General features: G+C 50.4%; 1 protein-coding gene across 5 annotated transcripts in view; it reads right to left on the reverse strand.

The window, feature by feature from the left end:
• OSMR (oncostatin M receptor) overlaps positions 1-16,193 on the reverse strand; it is a 46,171-nt gene extending 29,978 nt beyond the window's left edge. The window contains exons 1-2 of one of the 5 annotated variants that reach the window (XM_079795150.1): positions 16,043-16,193; positions 4,271-4,356 (exon numbers count right to left, since the gene is read on the reverse strand). In XM_079795150.1, the coding sequence (XP_079651276.1) occupies positions 4,271-4,343 (73 nt within the window). In that variant the 5' untranslated portion in view covers positions 4,344-4,356; positions 16,043-16,193. Of the gene's footprint in view, positions 1-516; positions 1,781-4,270; positions 4,357-4,540; positions 4,760-16,042 lie in introns of those variants that run through there. The other 4 variants (XM_079795148.1, XM_079795146.1, XM_079795147.1 and 1 more) reach the window with 4 other exon arrangements.
• Between the last annotated feature and the right edge of the window lie 288 nt (positions 16,194-16,481).

Here is a 16,481-nt window from a genome sequence, read left to right on the forward strand (position 1 = left end):
GCAGGAAGTGGGGCACCTCCTCTCGCGATTTCAATTGCAGGCTGGGCCTCTAGTAAATAATAATTAAATTAAACAAATTGCACAGATTTATTTAACAATGAAACAACAAAGGACAGTTCATTGGACAATATAACTGGCTTGGAAATTTACAGCAAGGCTGAACAACGGGACTAGTTGCTATCCATTTCATATTTCTGGAAGTCAAAAATGAAAGCTTGTTTTGAAAGTCAGTATTTTGTTGCTTATTATATAGCTATAAAGTGGGAAATAGCCCATCTCAATGCATAGAACTTAAAACACCTCTGGCAAAAATTCACTGAACTTTTTGGATGAGAGCAGCAGCAGCAACATATGAGGCATTTGGTATGAAATAATCAGGACAAGGTTCCTAGCTTAAGGAATGAACCTATTGGAGAGACACAGCTGACTCTTGAAATAATGAGAGATTGCAAGTGCAGAGGGGTTAGTGGTGTAACAGAGTCTGTGAAAGAAGAGAGATGCAAACAGGAATCATACCTGCAGAGGCCAGTGGGCTCAGGAAACAGCCAGTTCAGGATAGGCCCTGAGGGAGGGAGCTACATCACCTTCTAAGCATTCATTCTTCTAACTAAAAGGAGACTTGGCAAGATGAAAGAGCTGGTTCCTTATGGAACTGGCGGGGGGGGGGGGGGGGGGCATGTTTTTAATCCTTGTGGAGCCAATGGCACCAGAGAAAGCAGGGTGCATGCAAAATCCCCCCATCTTTCCGAGCCCTCATTTCATTTTTCCTGTTTGTTGTTGTTGGTCTCACTCTAGATTCAAATTCCCTGAAGGACGGAGGTTGATGCTTATGCGTCTTTGGATGGACTCTTGTCCCCAGCACTTGGCATAGTGTCTTACCCATAGCGCATGTTGATCTCAAATGGCAGAGATCCAGGATCTCCACCAGGTCTCAAGTGCCTGACAAGCCATTCCTCACTAACACCTCGATGTGTCCTGCCTGGCGTTCTCTGCTCCCCGTGGCTGTTTCGCAAGGCCCTTGCTTGAGCACTGACCACAGAGTGCTGTAAAAGTCTGTTGTGTGTTTGTCTCCCCATAGACTGCGAGCTAAGCAGGGGTGAGACCAAGACTTACTCAGCTCAGTGAAACCAAGACCATTACCACACCTGGCCCAGCACAGTGACTGGCTGCTGACTGAGCCAGTAAACTACCAGTATCAGCTTTATTTCTGGAAACTCTAGAAAGCTACTGGATGATGTGTTAGACGGAAGGGGAAGTCCGTAGACTGGCATATGCATCAGCAAGTGCTGAGTGACTCAAACACTGGAGAGACATCAGTCAGTCAAAATAAATTTGGTCAAAAGCAAACTAGGACTTCCTTGGGAAAGAGTGGTAAAGTCGGAGAGCTAAAGGGATTTAGAGATTAAGTCCAGTCCCATTGTTTTTCAGATGAGGAGATTGTGGTTAAAAAAAAAAAAAAGGAAGTGACTTTCCCAAAACCGCACAACTTGACCAGAACCCAAGGCCCTTGGCCCTTGGCCCTGGGCCCAGCGCTCTTTCCCTAACGCTGCCCTGGAGTACTGCCAGAAAGGCAGGCTTGGGAATCAGACTGACCTGGTTCAATCACAGCCCCTCCTCCCACCTTCCCAAGCAGTTTCTCTGGCTGGCTGGCCCGGACACCACTTAAGGAAATAAACCATGGTCCATTCACAAGATGGGACATGATGCAGACATCATCATACCTAATAAAATGGTAATATGCAAATTACCATCACTCCGTTACGCCCACGATTGGGCCGGCTGGAGGCGCGGGGGGCGGGACTCAGGGTGGCCGATTGGCTGGCGGTAGGAGCGGGGGGCGGGGACTCGCGAGTCCCCGAACCCCCCGCTCCTCCCGCCGGCCGCTGGTGCTGCGGAAGACGCTGGTGGCGGAACTCGGGGTGGCCGATTGCGTGGCTGCTGGCACCAGTTTTCCACCAGCAGCAGTTTTCCTCTGGCCACCCGCCGATCAGAGCACCTCCCGATCGGAGTTCCTCTCGAGGTGGCCGATCGTGCTGGCAGGAGGCGCTCTGATCGGCGGGTGGCCAGAGGAAAACTGCTGCTGGCGGATAACTGGTGCCGGCAGCCAGGTGAAGGAAAAGTCAATTGCACGAAACTTCGTGCAACGGGCTCCTAGTTTAATATAATGTTATTTCTAGAAGAACATTTAAGCTCAAAGGTAAAAACTCTCATTGTATGTTGAATTAATCATCTTAATAAGGATATACTGTATTAAAGTATATATACTCATAAGTATACAGGGATGGGCAAAAGTAGGCCTACAGCTGTGAGTACATGAAACAGAGTTTATTTTTCTATTATTTATTCTTGTACTATATATTTTTCCATACTAACAACTGTAAGCCTACTTTTGCCCACTGCTGTATAGAATATATTTCCCCAGTATACATACTTATGCTATATATAATATATACTCTATACTCTATGTACTTTAATAAGTATATATATTTAACATAAGTATATGTACTCTAATATATATATACACACACACACTTAAATACATACATATATATGTATATGCATACACACACACACACACACACACACACTTAAGTATAAATATTCCCAGTATAAATAGCATAATTTCACTTCTATAAAAAAGTCTACACATTTACATCTTTATTTCTGTCTGTGCGTACATACACACAAGAGACTGGAAGAAAACACATCCAGAGGCTTCGATCCTGGTCTCTGGTGATGCAGACGTGAGCCCGGGGCTAGGGCTAACGCAGTAAGCCTTGGCCCTGCCCTCTGGCCAGGAGAAGCTACTTTGTCTGAAAAGGAGGCTCACACCTGAGCTGGTGGGTGATCCCGTAGGAGGACACTAGCGTGAGTAGGTACTGGGTCAGATGCAGCAGAAATGGAGGCAAGAAATCCAAGCAGTGCAGGCGAGGACGAACACAGGATTACTTAGCAATGCAGGCATGCCCGGCTGAGAAAGCTGGAGGCAGCAACACGGCTGGTGGGAGAGGAACAGGCAGGCGCATGTCTGGTCTAAACTATGGGAGTGGCGGGGGAGCAGAGAGCAGAGGTCTTGTGAGGAGAAGGCACACAGCAAGTAGCCGGGGTCAGATAATGAGACTTGCCAGGGAAGTGTGGTGCCGGAGGCTTGGCTAAGTGCCTGGGATTCTCTGGAGGTGGGACCCTGGGCCAGCTGAGTCACCCTGATATTCGTGAGGTAGGGGGAGGGGTAGACATACTACAGATAAGAAATCCTAGTTACTACCATTCACTCCAGATTAGGGAAGACACCAACAGTCAGACTATGATTTTTAACAAGCCATGAAAGTGGCATTTTCCCATGTGCCCTGAAGCTGAAAGAACTCAAACCAGACCTAAAGACTCTCAGACAGAAAACTGAGCTCTTATCAGAACAAAATCTCCCTTTCTAAAAATTTCCAAATATCTTTTCACGGAGTTTTAAGGGAAAATTGCAAAATTCTATGGATGTTTCCCGCCAATGTCTTCTTCATGAATCCACGGTCAGGAGCTGTCTGGGTAGTGACAGAGAGCATGCGCCTTCCTCTGTCTTACGAGGGAGTGCAGAGAAAAGTAAACACACAAACAGAACCATCAGAGCTTTGTCAAATACAGGAGGAAGCAACACACACTTTGTAAACCGACGGAAACGCTCTCAGCTCAAAGAATCCGCCTTCAAACTGCTTCAAAAGGTACCCAGAAACATTTTAGAGGAATTGAATTCTTACTGACTCTGTTTATAAAGTTAATGTATTTACCCAAAATACCCTCCCTCGGGAAGTAGCTAAGTGACAAATGCTTTTCTTAAATCCACGCAGAGCATTCCAGCACCGAGCAGGGCTCTCTGACAGCTCACAGCTTCTCGGTGACCGTGGCTGGGGGACACACAGCGTGTTCTGACTTGGTGGCCAGCCGGGCAGTTCCCCCGCCTCTCTTTCCCTAATGCTGCCCTGCTCCGCAGCGAGGTGCAGAAAGCTCTCTCTGGTGATGGCCATTTTCAACGCATCAACCATGAAGTTCTGCAGGGTTAGGTCTACTCGCAAATGCTTCCATGGCCAGGAGCTCAGGGTCAAAGGTGGCTCAGTAAGAAGAGTCATCAAGATCAGAAAGCTCATGACTAAGGTAACTGTTGTTACTCACCAATTCCATGCAATTTCCAAAGAAAAAAGAATTGTGCAACTTTCCTCCAAGGCAGCCAATTACCTCCTTTTTTCTCTATGTGCTTGTACTCTTGACTGTGTTATCCACTTACCTTCGCTCTGGTAAGTACTCAGAGGCAGCCAGGCCAAGAGGAATGTTGCCTGAAAGACTGCCACGGGCGCCATAGGTTCTGGCTTCCTGAAAAAAATAAACCACAAGGAAAGGAAATTTTAGGTAATTTTGGCTCGGGCGAGTTTCTTTGAGCCAACTGTGGTAGAGGATGGCATGAAAGTTGCCATTCTTCTCTCCTCCCTGTGCCCACGCCCGTTGTCACGTGACTCTGGATTCCCACTCAATAAGAAGGGCACATGTCCCCACTCACGTGACTTGCTGGCCAGAATGAGGCCAGAGGGATGGGGTGCTTTTGGAGGCGAGGCCTAAAGAGACCTGTGTATTTCTGCTTGCTCTTTTCCGTTTCCACCTTTGGCATGAAAAGAACATTTCGGGGCTACCCCACTGGACCCAGGAAGAGAATGAGCAACCAGGAAGCCGAGCTGAGTCACCCCAGCTGGGCCAGTCCAGCCCAGCTCAGCCGGAGGCCCGCCACACCCAGCCACCACCCGCTGATCCCAGGCGGGAGAGCAGTGCTGCCTGCCACTCACGCTCTGTGGCAGGAGCTAACTCATCCACCAATTTCTTCAAAGAAGGGCAAAGCAGCCCGAGCCAGTTTGGCTCAGTGGATAGAGCGTCGGCCTGCGGACTGCAGGGTCCCGGGTTCGATTCCAGTCAAGGGCGCATGCCTGGGTTGTGGGCTTGATCCCCATTAGGGGGCGTGCAGGAGGCAGCCAATCAATGATTCTCTTTCATCATTGATGTTTCTCTCTTTCTCCCTCCCCCTTCCTCTCTGAAATCATTAAAAATATTTTTTTCTTTAAAAAAAGAAGGGCAAAGCAGGGAAACAGAAGTCAAATATAAAAGACCCACTGATTAGAAAGAGAACGAAGTCCAGTCTCAACAGGGCTGAATTTGAATTGCTTATCAGGAACGCATCGTCCCTCTCCCTCAGTAAAGTCACACCTGGAAAGAGTGAACACATTCCACCCACGGAGCCTGTGTTTCACTGCTCAAAACAAGTTCCCGTTCCCCTGGCCTTCGGAGAAGGTTTTAACTGCCGGCCACAGAGTGTCCTGATTCACCAGGGCCTCGGACCACGGGACAATCGGGGGCACGAGAGCGAGCCTGGGTGACCCGAGTGGCCAATGCGCTCTTACTTCAGTCATGAGTGTGTTGGGGGAAGCACTGACTTTCGCTTTTCTACTTCAAATCTGGCTCATCACGGAGAGAAGCGCTGGAACAGTGCGGGGTCAGAATCTGCCTCTGTCTGGCCGCCTGGCTTTCAGCAAACTCTGGAGGGTCAATGAACCAGACCATCAATTCTCACTACCCACACTCTCTAGTTATTTTTAAAATATATATTTTATTGATTTCAGAGAGGAAGGGAGACGGGGAGAGAGAGAGAGAAACATCAATGATGAGAGAGAATCATTGATCGGCTGCCTCCTGCATGCCTCCTACTGGGGATGGAGCCTGCAACTCAGACATGTGCCCTTGACCAGGAATGGAACCATGACCTCCAGGTTCATAGGCCGACCCTCAACCCCTGAGGGACACCGGCCCGGCTCTAGTTATTTTTTAATAGTATTTACAGGTAAATGGGATCACCAGTGAAGACCGGAAGAGGGTAAACCAAACATTAAATGACTCTACCGCAGTCACACCTGCCTACAGGTGAGCTGAGCCCAATTGCAACGGCAGCGGAAGTCTGCAGACGACAACCTTTGCCCACAGTCTTTGAAGCACGGCTCTCCGCTCCTTCCGTTTGGCCCACAGGTCACCCCTAGCTCTCTAAAGTCTCTCTTACAACGTCAAGTAGGTTCCTATTGCAACTGGATAAAGGGCCGGGGAGGAGGGGACTCGTGGAAGAGAAATAGTTTCTGCTGAGAAGCAAAGGGAAGCCAGGAAAATGCCGAGGCCAAGTGTGTGACCAGGCAGTGTAGACCCTTCCAGTCCCATCCGAGGGCCCTGACGCCGCCCAGGGGGCAGGCGCCCCACCACCTTAAGGAGCCTCATCCGCGAATTTCCAGGCAGAGAATTCAGGAGGTGACAGGCACAGCTCCACGTCCTCGGTCCGAAAGGCCTGTTTAAAGTGTTTACAGAGAGGTGGCGCGCTAGCAAAGCCAAGAGTTTACACGTTGCAGAATTAAGTCACAGGGATTAGAAAAATGTAAACCTGAAAGTTAGAAGCCGCCTCCCCATTAAGGGTGAGCAGAAGTGAAAGAATAACAGTTGTCACATAGCACAAGTGCAATGCATCAGTACTGACGAAGGACGCATTTCCGTGGCCTGGGCGTGGCAGCAAAGCCTGAGGGTGTGGGGGACCGTGTTGCCTGGAGGCCTGCCCTCCCGCCGCTCCCGCAGCAGGTTGGGCCTGGGGGCAGCTCAGCGGCCCGCTCAGCTTTGCTGCTTTTATTTCCATCCGTGTGACGTGCACAGTTTTCCGCAGCTGGGCAGGTGGCCCCCTGACCCGCAGTCACCGCGCACACAAGCCCCGTGGCTGTTCTGTCCCTGGCGGCCTGCACAGCCGCCACCTCGGGATCTCTTACAGAAGGACCGCAAGCTCCAGCTGCTGTCAGAAAACCTCCTGGTAAAGTCGACAAAGTTCACCAAAATGTGCAGAATGAGCCCCAGCAGCTGGAACACCCCTGCGACCCCCACGGAGCCCCCTTTGGGGAATGCCCGGTGAATGGTTTTCCCAGCAGCACAGAGGCTCGCACTGGGGGACAAACACAGTCCCGCGGGCTCAGCCGGCTGCTTACAAGTCCCCGGTGACTGACAGTACAACCCACACGCCCCCGCCACACCTCTTCCTAAATCCTCTCAGTGCCCAGGGCCCAGCTGTTTCCTGGTGGGCCCCTGACTAGCGGTGAAAAGCCTGGAGGCGAGGGAGCGACCTGTGCAAAGGTCCTGGGGCAGGCGAGGGCTTGGCAGTGTGGAGGAAGGAGGAGCCAGGCCTGGGAGTGAGCAAGGGGGTGAAGGGCAGGGGTGAAGCTGGGCCCGCAGAGAGGAGAGCAAACCGGAGAAACATTTCTCACACCGACACCGTGGCTTCTCCTCTGGGCAAGAGGGCACCACACGGCCCCTCAGGCAGAGGACTGACATGCTCCACCTCACAGGCAGGGAGGCCGGAGTGAGAGGGACTGTGGGCTGAGGGCTGAGGCGGGGAGGGCAGGGAGGGGGCGCAGCAGTGGGCCGGGAAACCATGCTGGCTGAGACCAGGGTGAGGGCAGCGGTGGGAATCCCAAAGGGATTGCAAGACAGAGCTGGCAGGGCGTGGTGGTGACAGCGCGAGCCAGCGTTCGCCGAGCCCCCGGGAGAATGGAATGACAGGAACGGAGAAGCAGAGGAAGAGAGTCAGTGGGCTGTGACAGGGGCTCCATGGTGACCTAGAGATGGAGATAGACATCCGGGAGTGAGCTGGAGACATGCCAGGCGTTCCTGGGAGGGGTCCTGGCCTGGGTATGAATGCAGGTGCCCTCAGGGCATACAGAGCCAAGAGAGGGAGTGCAGACAGGAAAGAGAGGACCCAGCACGGAGCCCTGAGGTGCCTCACACCCTATTACACCCCCTCATGCAGATCAAAAGCAAAATCCAGAATCAGGCCTGGCTTCCTGCGTCGCCTCAAGGGCATGGGCTGTGTGTTGGATGGGCTGGCCAGCTCCTTCAGCAGCAGGTGCACCCTCCTGCATCAGGTACACCCCCCTGCGTCAGGTACACCCCCCTGCGTCAGGTACACCCTCCTGCGTCAGGTACAGCCCCCTGCGTCAGGTACAGCCCCCTGCGTCAGGTACAGCCCCCTGCGTCAGGTACACCCCCCTGCATCAGGTACACCCTCCTGTGACAGGTACTCCTGCGTCAGGTACACCCCCCTGCATCAGGTACACCCCCCTGCGTCAGGTGCACCCCCCTGTGTCAGGCGCACCCCCCTGCGTCAGGTACACCCTCCTGCATCAGGTACACCCTCCTGCGTCAGGTACACCCCCCTGCGTCAGGTACACCCTCCTGCGTCAGGTACACCCTCCTGCGTAGGGTACACCCAGTGGGGGCTGGTTTTGAAGCTCTGCCTTTGACACGGAAAAGGCCACCCAGGCGTTCTCTCCCCAGAGCTATCAGTGAGGAGTGTGGCACTTCCGATTTCCAATAAGAAGTTGGGGAAGCAGGAAGCAGCAAATTCAGAAAGGAAAAATGCTTTCCTGCCTCACCCACGCTCCTTGGTCCTTTCCCAAAGCCATTCTTTGTTTCTCTCTTTCAGATCGTCATTCCCAAGTAGACTATGAGCAGCTGGAGTCTAACCCCCCTGTCTGTCACAGTCCCACAACACATCTGCTGCCCATACATAGTTGGTAAATGAATAAAAACATGTAGCAATTGTCTCACATTCTCTCCTTACTTTCCGTTTTAATTAAAATAGATGATTTTTCAGGCCCTTCTACGTTTTCTGAGGCCAACTACTGTCTGCTTTATAGTCTCTCGCTGACATGCCTTCTCTGCGGGGAACCAGAGAGGAGAGGAAAGAAAAACTGCCCGCTCGTTTTGTAGAGCTTCTCATTCAGACCTGGTCTCTCTGCACAGTGCCGATGCCGTGGACTATCCGTCAGTCTAAACACGCCCTGCGCGGTACAACACGGCTTGGAAAGGGCATGGCCTGCTCTTCTTCAGCAGCACTTCGTGCTCTGTCCGTACGGGACAGTTATTCCTGGGGAGCATCCCCAATGCAGAAAACCCCCGTGAGCAGCATTTGCTTCCCAAGAACCCGGGTGTGTTGCTAAACTCCAAGCTGGCCGGGTGCCTGATGATCTCATATGCCAAGACTGTTTGCAAGAAAGAGCTACGCTGTTCACCCAGCACACCTGCGGATGTGCACCTGGTGAAAGAGACCACGGGAATGTCTATTCGGCCGTAGTATGAAACCCAGGAGCGACAGAAATAAAGATGCCACACTGATTACCTACTTTAAAAATGCTAGGGCTCCAACTGGACCAACAACCAGCAGAACAGCAGCTTCAATATTTAGGGTGAAGGGTCCCATCCCTACTACATAAGAAGCCCGTAGAAGTCAAAAGAAAAAAAAAAGGCAAGCAACCGTGTAGGAAACCTGGCAAAGAGCATGAGCATGTAATTCATAAAAAAGAAGGAAATATTAAGAACCAAAGGAGAAGAAAGAAAAACTGGACACTATCCCTGATAATTAAATAAATTAAAATTAAAACAGCAATTGTGTATGTCTCTGTGTAGCGTTCTATTGGGAAGTTCAAAAACGTTCTTGAAATCTAGCCTTGGTTAGCGTTTGAAGAAGTAGGCATTGCTACTCACTAATGATCAAAAAGTACAAATTTATCACCGTCAATTTGGCACTATCTAATAAAATTTTAGTATGCATTACCTTTATTCAGAAATATTATTTCTGAAATTTTGTCCTATAGTGTGTGTGTGTGTGTGTGGTGTCCATGTACCTATACAAAAATATATTTTTTAAAGAATGTTCATTGTAGCTTTTATGTTGAGAAAAAACAAACACCATCTACTAGTAAATATCTATCAAAAGAAACTAGAAAATATAATGTAATATAATATAATATAATATAATATAATATAATATAATCCTATATAATAAAAGGCTAATATGCAAACCAACCAAATGGTGGAACAACCAGTAGGGGGCAGAGGCTCAAGGCAGGAGCATTTTATATTTTAATTTTAATTTATTTAATTATTAGTGATAGTATCCAGTTTTTCTTTCTTCTCCTTTGGTTCTTAATATTTCCTTCTTTTTTATGAATTACATACTCATGTACCAAATGGAAGCCAAGCTCATGTCTGGTAAGCGCAGTGTATTGAATGGAAGCCAGGCTCACATCTGGCGAGCACAGCGGCGGCGGCGGGAGCCTCTCCCACCTCCGCAGCAGCAGAGGATGTCCGACTGCTGACTTAGGCCCGCTACCCACGAAGCCGTCAGTCGGACATCCCCCGAGGGCTCCTGGACTGTGAGAGGGCACAGGCCGGGCTGAGGGCCCCCCCCAGTGCATGATTTTCATGCACCAGGCCTCTAGTATAATATATAATTATTCATTTTTACAAAGGAATACTATGAAACTGTTACAGAGAATGAAATAATACATGAACTGACATGGAAGAATGTCCAAAGCGTACCAAATGGAAAAGCAAGGTCCAGAAGGGTGTGCACAGGAAACCATCTCCGGAAGAGAAGCGTGGTGACTGCGCTGCTGTGCCTGGGCGTGCCTTCGGGAGAACCCACCGCAGGAGCCCCGCTGACTCGGCCTCCGGCCTGCACAGCTGGACCATCTGCACATTCACACCAAGCCCTCGTCCCCCAGCTGCTTCCACTCAAGACAAGCCTTTTCAGCCCAACATGGACTCCTCCAACCACAACCTTCAATCAAAGATTTCAGATCTAAGAGTAGAACTTGCTGTTATAGTTAGTGTTCTCACTAACCCTCTTTCCTTGGAGGATGAGGATGAGGAGGAGGAGGAGAAGAGGAGGAAAAGGAGGAAGAGGAAGGAAGGAAGGAAGGAAGGAAGGAAGGAAGGAAGGAAGGAAGGAAGGAAGGAAGGAAGGAAGAGAGGAAGAAAGGAAACAACTATAATGTAGTTCTTTAGCATATAACATTAAAAGAAAGCAATTTACAATCCCTGTACATCACACTTATCCTCATAGGAAATACTATTGCTACTGAATAATCTTAACTATCAGGGGAAGACTATATACTCTGAGGGTGGACAAAAGACCAGGAGTACTGACATCACCCATGAGTGTGTTAAAAATGCAAACATTAGGTCAGATCTTAGGCCTACTGAACAAAAACCTGTACTTCAACAAGCTCCCCAAGCGATTCGCTGAAGTTTGAGAAACATGATAGATCCAATGTTTATGGCATACTTCTGTCTCCTCGGAGACTACCGATCTATAATGAAAAATGTTTACCGTTTCCTGCTATGGTAACAATCCCAGCTAGCACATGGGAAGCTAAGTCTCTGCCAGGCGCTTTGCTGAGTGAGTTACATGCATTTGTTCTCACAACAGCCCTATGAAAGAGACTCTATCTTTATCTCCACACACACATGAGGACATTGAGGCTAAGGAAGGTTAAAGTGACTCTGACATAGGATGACACAGTAACACAAACTTGAAACCAGGTGAGTCACTCCCCAAAGGGCAGCCCTTCCCACATCACATCGCTCCCTCCAGGCTTAGAGCTCATTCCAGAATGCACATCAAGGCATATCAAAATTACTAACAATTATAAATCCAAGAAAATACTAAGAAAAATTCCAACAGGATTTTATTAAACTTGACAAGCTATCTATAAAGATAATAAAAAAAAGAAAATGTACAAGAATCATTTCTAAGTTTTTAAAAATAGGTACAAATATAGGGTGTCCCTCCAAAAAATGTATACACACACTTTGAATAACTATAAAGGTGGTGTTTATTAAAATACATTTCATTTTCAAAATTGAGTTGTCAGCTGTTAAAGTGTGTATACATTTTGGGGGGACACCCTGTAAAAGCTATAGCATGTAACAGAGGGAAATACTGGCATAGAAAGAAACAAAAAAAGATCAGTAAAATAGAATAAAGTTATGAAACAGACCCTTGTATAAGTAGGAATTTATTTCACTATAAAAACAGAATTTCAAGTGAGTGGGGAAAAAGATGGATGAATTAATAAATGTTATTAGGTTAACTGCCCAGAACTCTAGAAAAAAATATTAATCCTCATTTTTCACTTTCTACAAAAATATGATATTTTAAAGAGCTAAATGTAAAAACCCAAAATACTGTATTAGAAGACAAGATAATTTTTAAAATAATTTTTAGGTGAAGACCTTCCTAAACTGGACAAAGCACAGAAATCATGAGATTGTAGAGTTGATTACACAGACATTTAAAACTTCTGTGCAGCAAAACATCTATAATAATAAAAATGTAATATGCTAATTAGACCAGACAGCTGAACAACCTTCTGGACGTATTCCAAACGTCCTTCTGGATGAAGCCAAGGGCGCAGGGGGCCGAGGCAGAGGTGGTTAGGGGCGATCAGGTAGGCAGGTGAGCAGTAAGGGGCGATCAAGCAGGCGAGCAGTTAGGGGTGATCAGGCAGGCAGAGGGGTTAGGAGTGATCAGGCAGGCAGGCAGAGTGGTTAAGGGTATTCAGGCAGGCAGGCGAGCAGTTAGGGGCGATCAGGCAGGCAGGTGAGTAGTTAGGGGTGATCAGGAAGGCAGGCCGGCCAGCAGTTAGGAGCCAGCGGTCCTGGATAGCGAGAGGGATACCAACTGCCAGTTTAGGCCTGATCCCACAAGTATCAGGCCTAAACTGGCAGTCAGACATCCCTTGAGGGGTCCTGAATTGCGAGAGGGTGCAGGCTGGGCTGAGGATCCCCCGCCCATTCACAAATTTCATGCACCAGGCCTCTAGTAATTAAAAGTATTCTGGATAACCAAAATATGGCATAGATGCACAATGGAATATTAGTCAGTCTTAAAAGGAAGAAAGTGCTGATACTTGGATGAACCTTGATGACATTTTGCTAAGCGAAACCAACAAGTCACAAAAAGGCAACTGCTGTATGACTCCACTTAGATAAGGTACCTAGAAGTAGTCAAATTCATGGAGACAGAATATAGAATGGTGGTTGGTAGCGGGTGAGGAGGTGGGGGTAGATTGGGGAGTTACTGTTTAACGTGTACAGAGATTTCAAGATGAGAAGAATTCTGGAAAAGGATGGTGGGTGATGGCTGCACAACAAGATGGATGCCTTCTTCGGTTTCACTCATTCACCAGATTTGAAAATTGAAATTGAAAATGATCACAGCTGATATTAGGAAGGATGAGGGACGCAAATTATCATGCACCGAGTTTGAATTAGTACCCGATCAGGGGGCAGTGGTGCAATTTGAAGGATTGTGTCATTCAAGTGAGAAAGGGAACAAACCCTTTGATGCAAGAATAGCTCTCTTGGGATTCTATTCTACAGAAATCCTCAGGCTAAGCCCCAAGATGAATGCAGGGTCCCCTGAAGCACTGTTGCTGATGCAGGACTTTAAAGGACCATTAATAAGGGGAAGGGTGGAGAAAGGGTACTTCTACTGTTGAGTGCCATGTAGCCATCACCAACAGAGGTGCTTACAGCAATGGGAAGATCTCTAAGACTTGAGAGTGAAAAAGTAAGTTGCACAATGTATAGTAAGATCTTATTTACACATGTGAAAACACACACACACACACACACACACACACACATATATATATAGTGCAAATGTATAGAAAAAAATCTTAGAATGGCATTTTCCAAACTTAGCCTTCCCTCTTCTGCACGAGAATAGGAGTGCTGATGGTACTTGTACAATTCATTCCATTTACTTCTCTGTTGTTTGAATGAGAATCTATTTCATTATTTGTATTTTTATTAAAATATATTTTTTACAGAGAGAGAGAGAAATAGAGGGATCTGTGTGAGATCGAAACATCAATCTGCTGCCTCCTGCATGCCCCCTTCCCTATTGGAGCCCACAACCCAGGCATGTGCCCTGAGTGAGGATCAAATTGGCAACCTTTCAGTGCATGGGATACCTAACCAACTGAGCCACACCGGCCAGGGCTGTATTATTTTAAAAATGTAAAAATAAAAGAGCAGACAACCTGGAGTAAATAAATGCTGAAAACCAGTAGAACTCAAAGGAGGAAGGAGGGAACGCTGGGAAACCCAGGACACGGCTGTGGGAGAAGAAACCCTCGCCTTATGGAGCTACGAGGAAGCCTGCTTCGAGGGAGGGCTGTTGCTCACAAGATTCCTTCCCCATTTCATATACATTTTTCCAATCAGGAGGACTTCCTTCCCAGGGAGGCGGGGGCGGGAGCAGGGCTCACCGTTCCTGACCGGGAGCCAGATGACACTGAGATCTCCTTCTACCCGAGCCAACGCTGCCCAGCCCCGTTCCCACAGGAGAGCACACGGCTTCCTCTTGTCAGACACATTTCCATCCCGTCCTTTCTCAAAACCACAGTACATGGCTCTCCCGCTTCGGTTCCCTTTTCAAGACCAGAGACTGGAACACCTCTGTGCGTCCCCAGTCTGCTCCTGGTCTTCCAGACTGAAGGAAGGAGACGGGTGTGTGAGCAATGGTCTTAGACACATTTGCTGGGACAGCAGGAGGCAGAACTGGGGCCGAGATGTAAGTCACAAGGAGGCAAGTGACAGCTGGGAATTAGCTCTGTCCAGCAACGACATGTTAGGTGGTGAGCTCCCTGCCACCACAGGCATCCTAACAGGACTGGATGCTACCGGGGGAGACAGCACACTGGGCATGCCCTGAGGACTCCGAGGTTGCATCCCGTGCTCTGAGAGTCCCCCCGGGGATGACTCTGAGGCACAACTCAATTTGGGAACCTCTGGCTGCTATGACCGTTTGAAGGCCTTCAGCCTCAAGGGTCTCTGGGCGCATTTTAAAGCTACCCAAGAGAGAGACAAAGCTGAAGAACAATGCAACACCAGCCCCAAGTCTGAGGCACGGCAAGGGGGTGATAAGCAAACTCCACAGTCAAATCTTGCTTCTGCCACCTGCTGGCTGTGTGGCCACAGGATGACAAAACTAGTACCTCCCTCAGTGGCAAAGATTGAATGAGCAAGCATATGTAAAATACTTAGAATAGTGCCTGGTCCCTAGGAAGCATGGACAATTGTTATGTTGCAGGCAAGGAAACTGAGGCTAAGGAGATTCATAACCTGACCCAAGTCCCAAAGTCGGTTTTAGGCCTGGAAATAAGACCTAAAGCTCCTTTCCTTTAATCCCCAATTAGCTGCACCTTATCCAACGCTTTCCTGCCTCTGTTTACACCCACCCCCTGCCTCTTTCCTCTTGAGTTGGAGAATAGCTTGTTCCCTAAGGGTCTTCGAACTTGTTGGCTACCAATGCTACCAAAAGGCATTTCTCCGTGGCACCTCGCCTCCCGCCACAGGGCAGGCGAGCGGGATGCACGGGCGGGTGCGTGGGAGGGTGGATGAAGGACTCTCAGGAAATGAATTTCTGAGTCAGGAGCCAAGTCCTGGGTTCAGCGATTTCAGCGCTGCCACAGCCAGCTCTATGGCCTGGACAAGTTTCCTAACCCTCCATCCCCAGGATTGTCTATGAAAGGGGGTGAGGGCGCTCCTGCTGCCCATCCTGGCCACTCTGTGCCGCCCGCGTTCACGCAGCAGCAGAGGTGTGCGTCCAGCAGGGGCATCACCCAGTGTGCGGGCGCCGCCTGCGGTGCGCGCCTCCGCCGCCAGGTGTAAACAGAGGCCGCGGGCCATCGTGACCCGGAGGGACTGGCTGTCCCGGGAGTTGGGGGCGGGTGGGCGTCCGGGGACCACACGGAGCGCCCTGGGCGGTGTGTGGGGAGACAGGCGGGAGTGGGTCGAGGGGAAGTTTAACGCCACCGGCAGCCGGACCACGGGAGGAGCGGCAGTGGGATGCGGACCGTAAACGCGGGGCAGGAGCCTGGGTGGCCCGCAGCGAGCGCTCTGGAAAGAATTGGTCCTTCGGTGCCTCGCGCCAGGCGGGCGGGCCAGCGGCGCGGACCCCCGAAGCCCGGTTACCCCGCAGATCGGACCGGGGCGAAGCGACGGCGGGGCACGGGCGGCGCGCGCGGGCATCGAAGGGGCGGGGAGGTGGTGCGATTCTCCCCGCGCCGCGCCGGGCCCGCGGGTCGGAGGGGCCACCGAGGGCAGCGGGGCGCGGAGGGGGCGGGCGGCGAGCGGTACTCACCCCGCGGACCGGCGGGAGGAGGGCTCCGCGGGCGGGTCGCGTCCTCGGCTGCGCGGGTGGCGGCGGCGGACGGCGGGTGGCGGGCGCGGGTGGCGGGCGCACCGCGGGTGGGGAGGCGGCCGGGCGCCCGGACTATGAATCAGCCGCGGGACGGGCGCCGAGGGGCGGGAGTTACGGGAAAACCGCGGGGGAGGGCCGAGGGCCGAGGACTTTTGCAATTTCCCGTCTTGCCGGCACTCTTGGCACCCCTGGGACCCGCAGGAATTCGCCTCCCTGGGTCCCGTGGGAGGAGGATGGGACCCTGCGGGCGACGAGGTGCCACCGGGACTTGGCGACCGGGCGGGGGCGGGTGGGAAGGAGGTGCGAGAGCCTGGGCAGGAAAACTGGGGACCACAACCCCTTGTGCCCTGGGGGGGGGGGGGGGGGCGCTGGGGAAGGC

Source organism: Cnephaeus nilssonii, assembly GCF_951640355.1.
Source record: "Cnephaeus nilssonii genome assembly, chromosome: 2".
Classification (NCBI taxonomy): Eukaryota; Metazoa; Chordata; class Mammalia; order Chiroptera; family Vespertilionidae; genus Cnephaeus; species Cnephaeus nilssonii.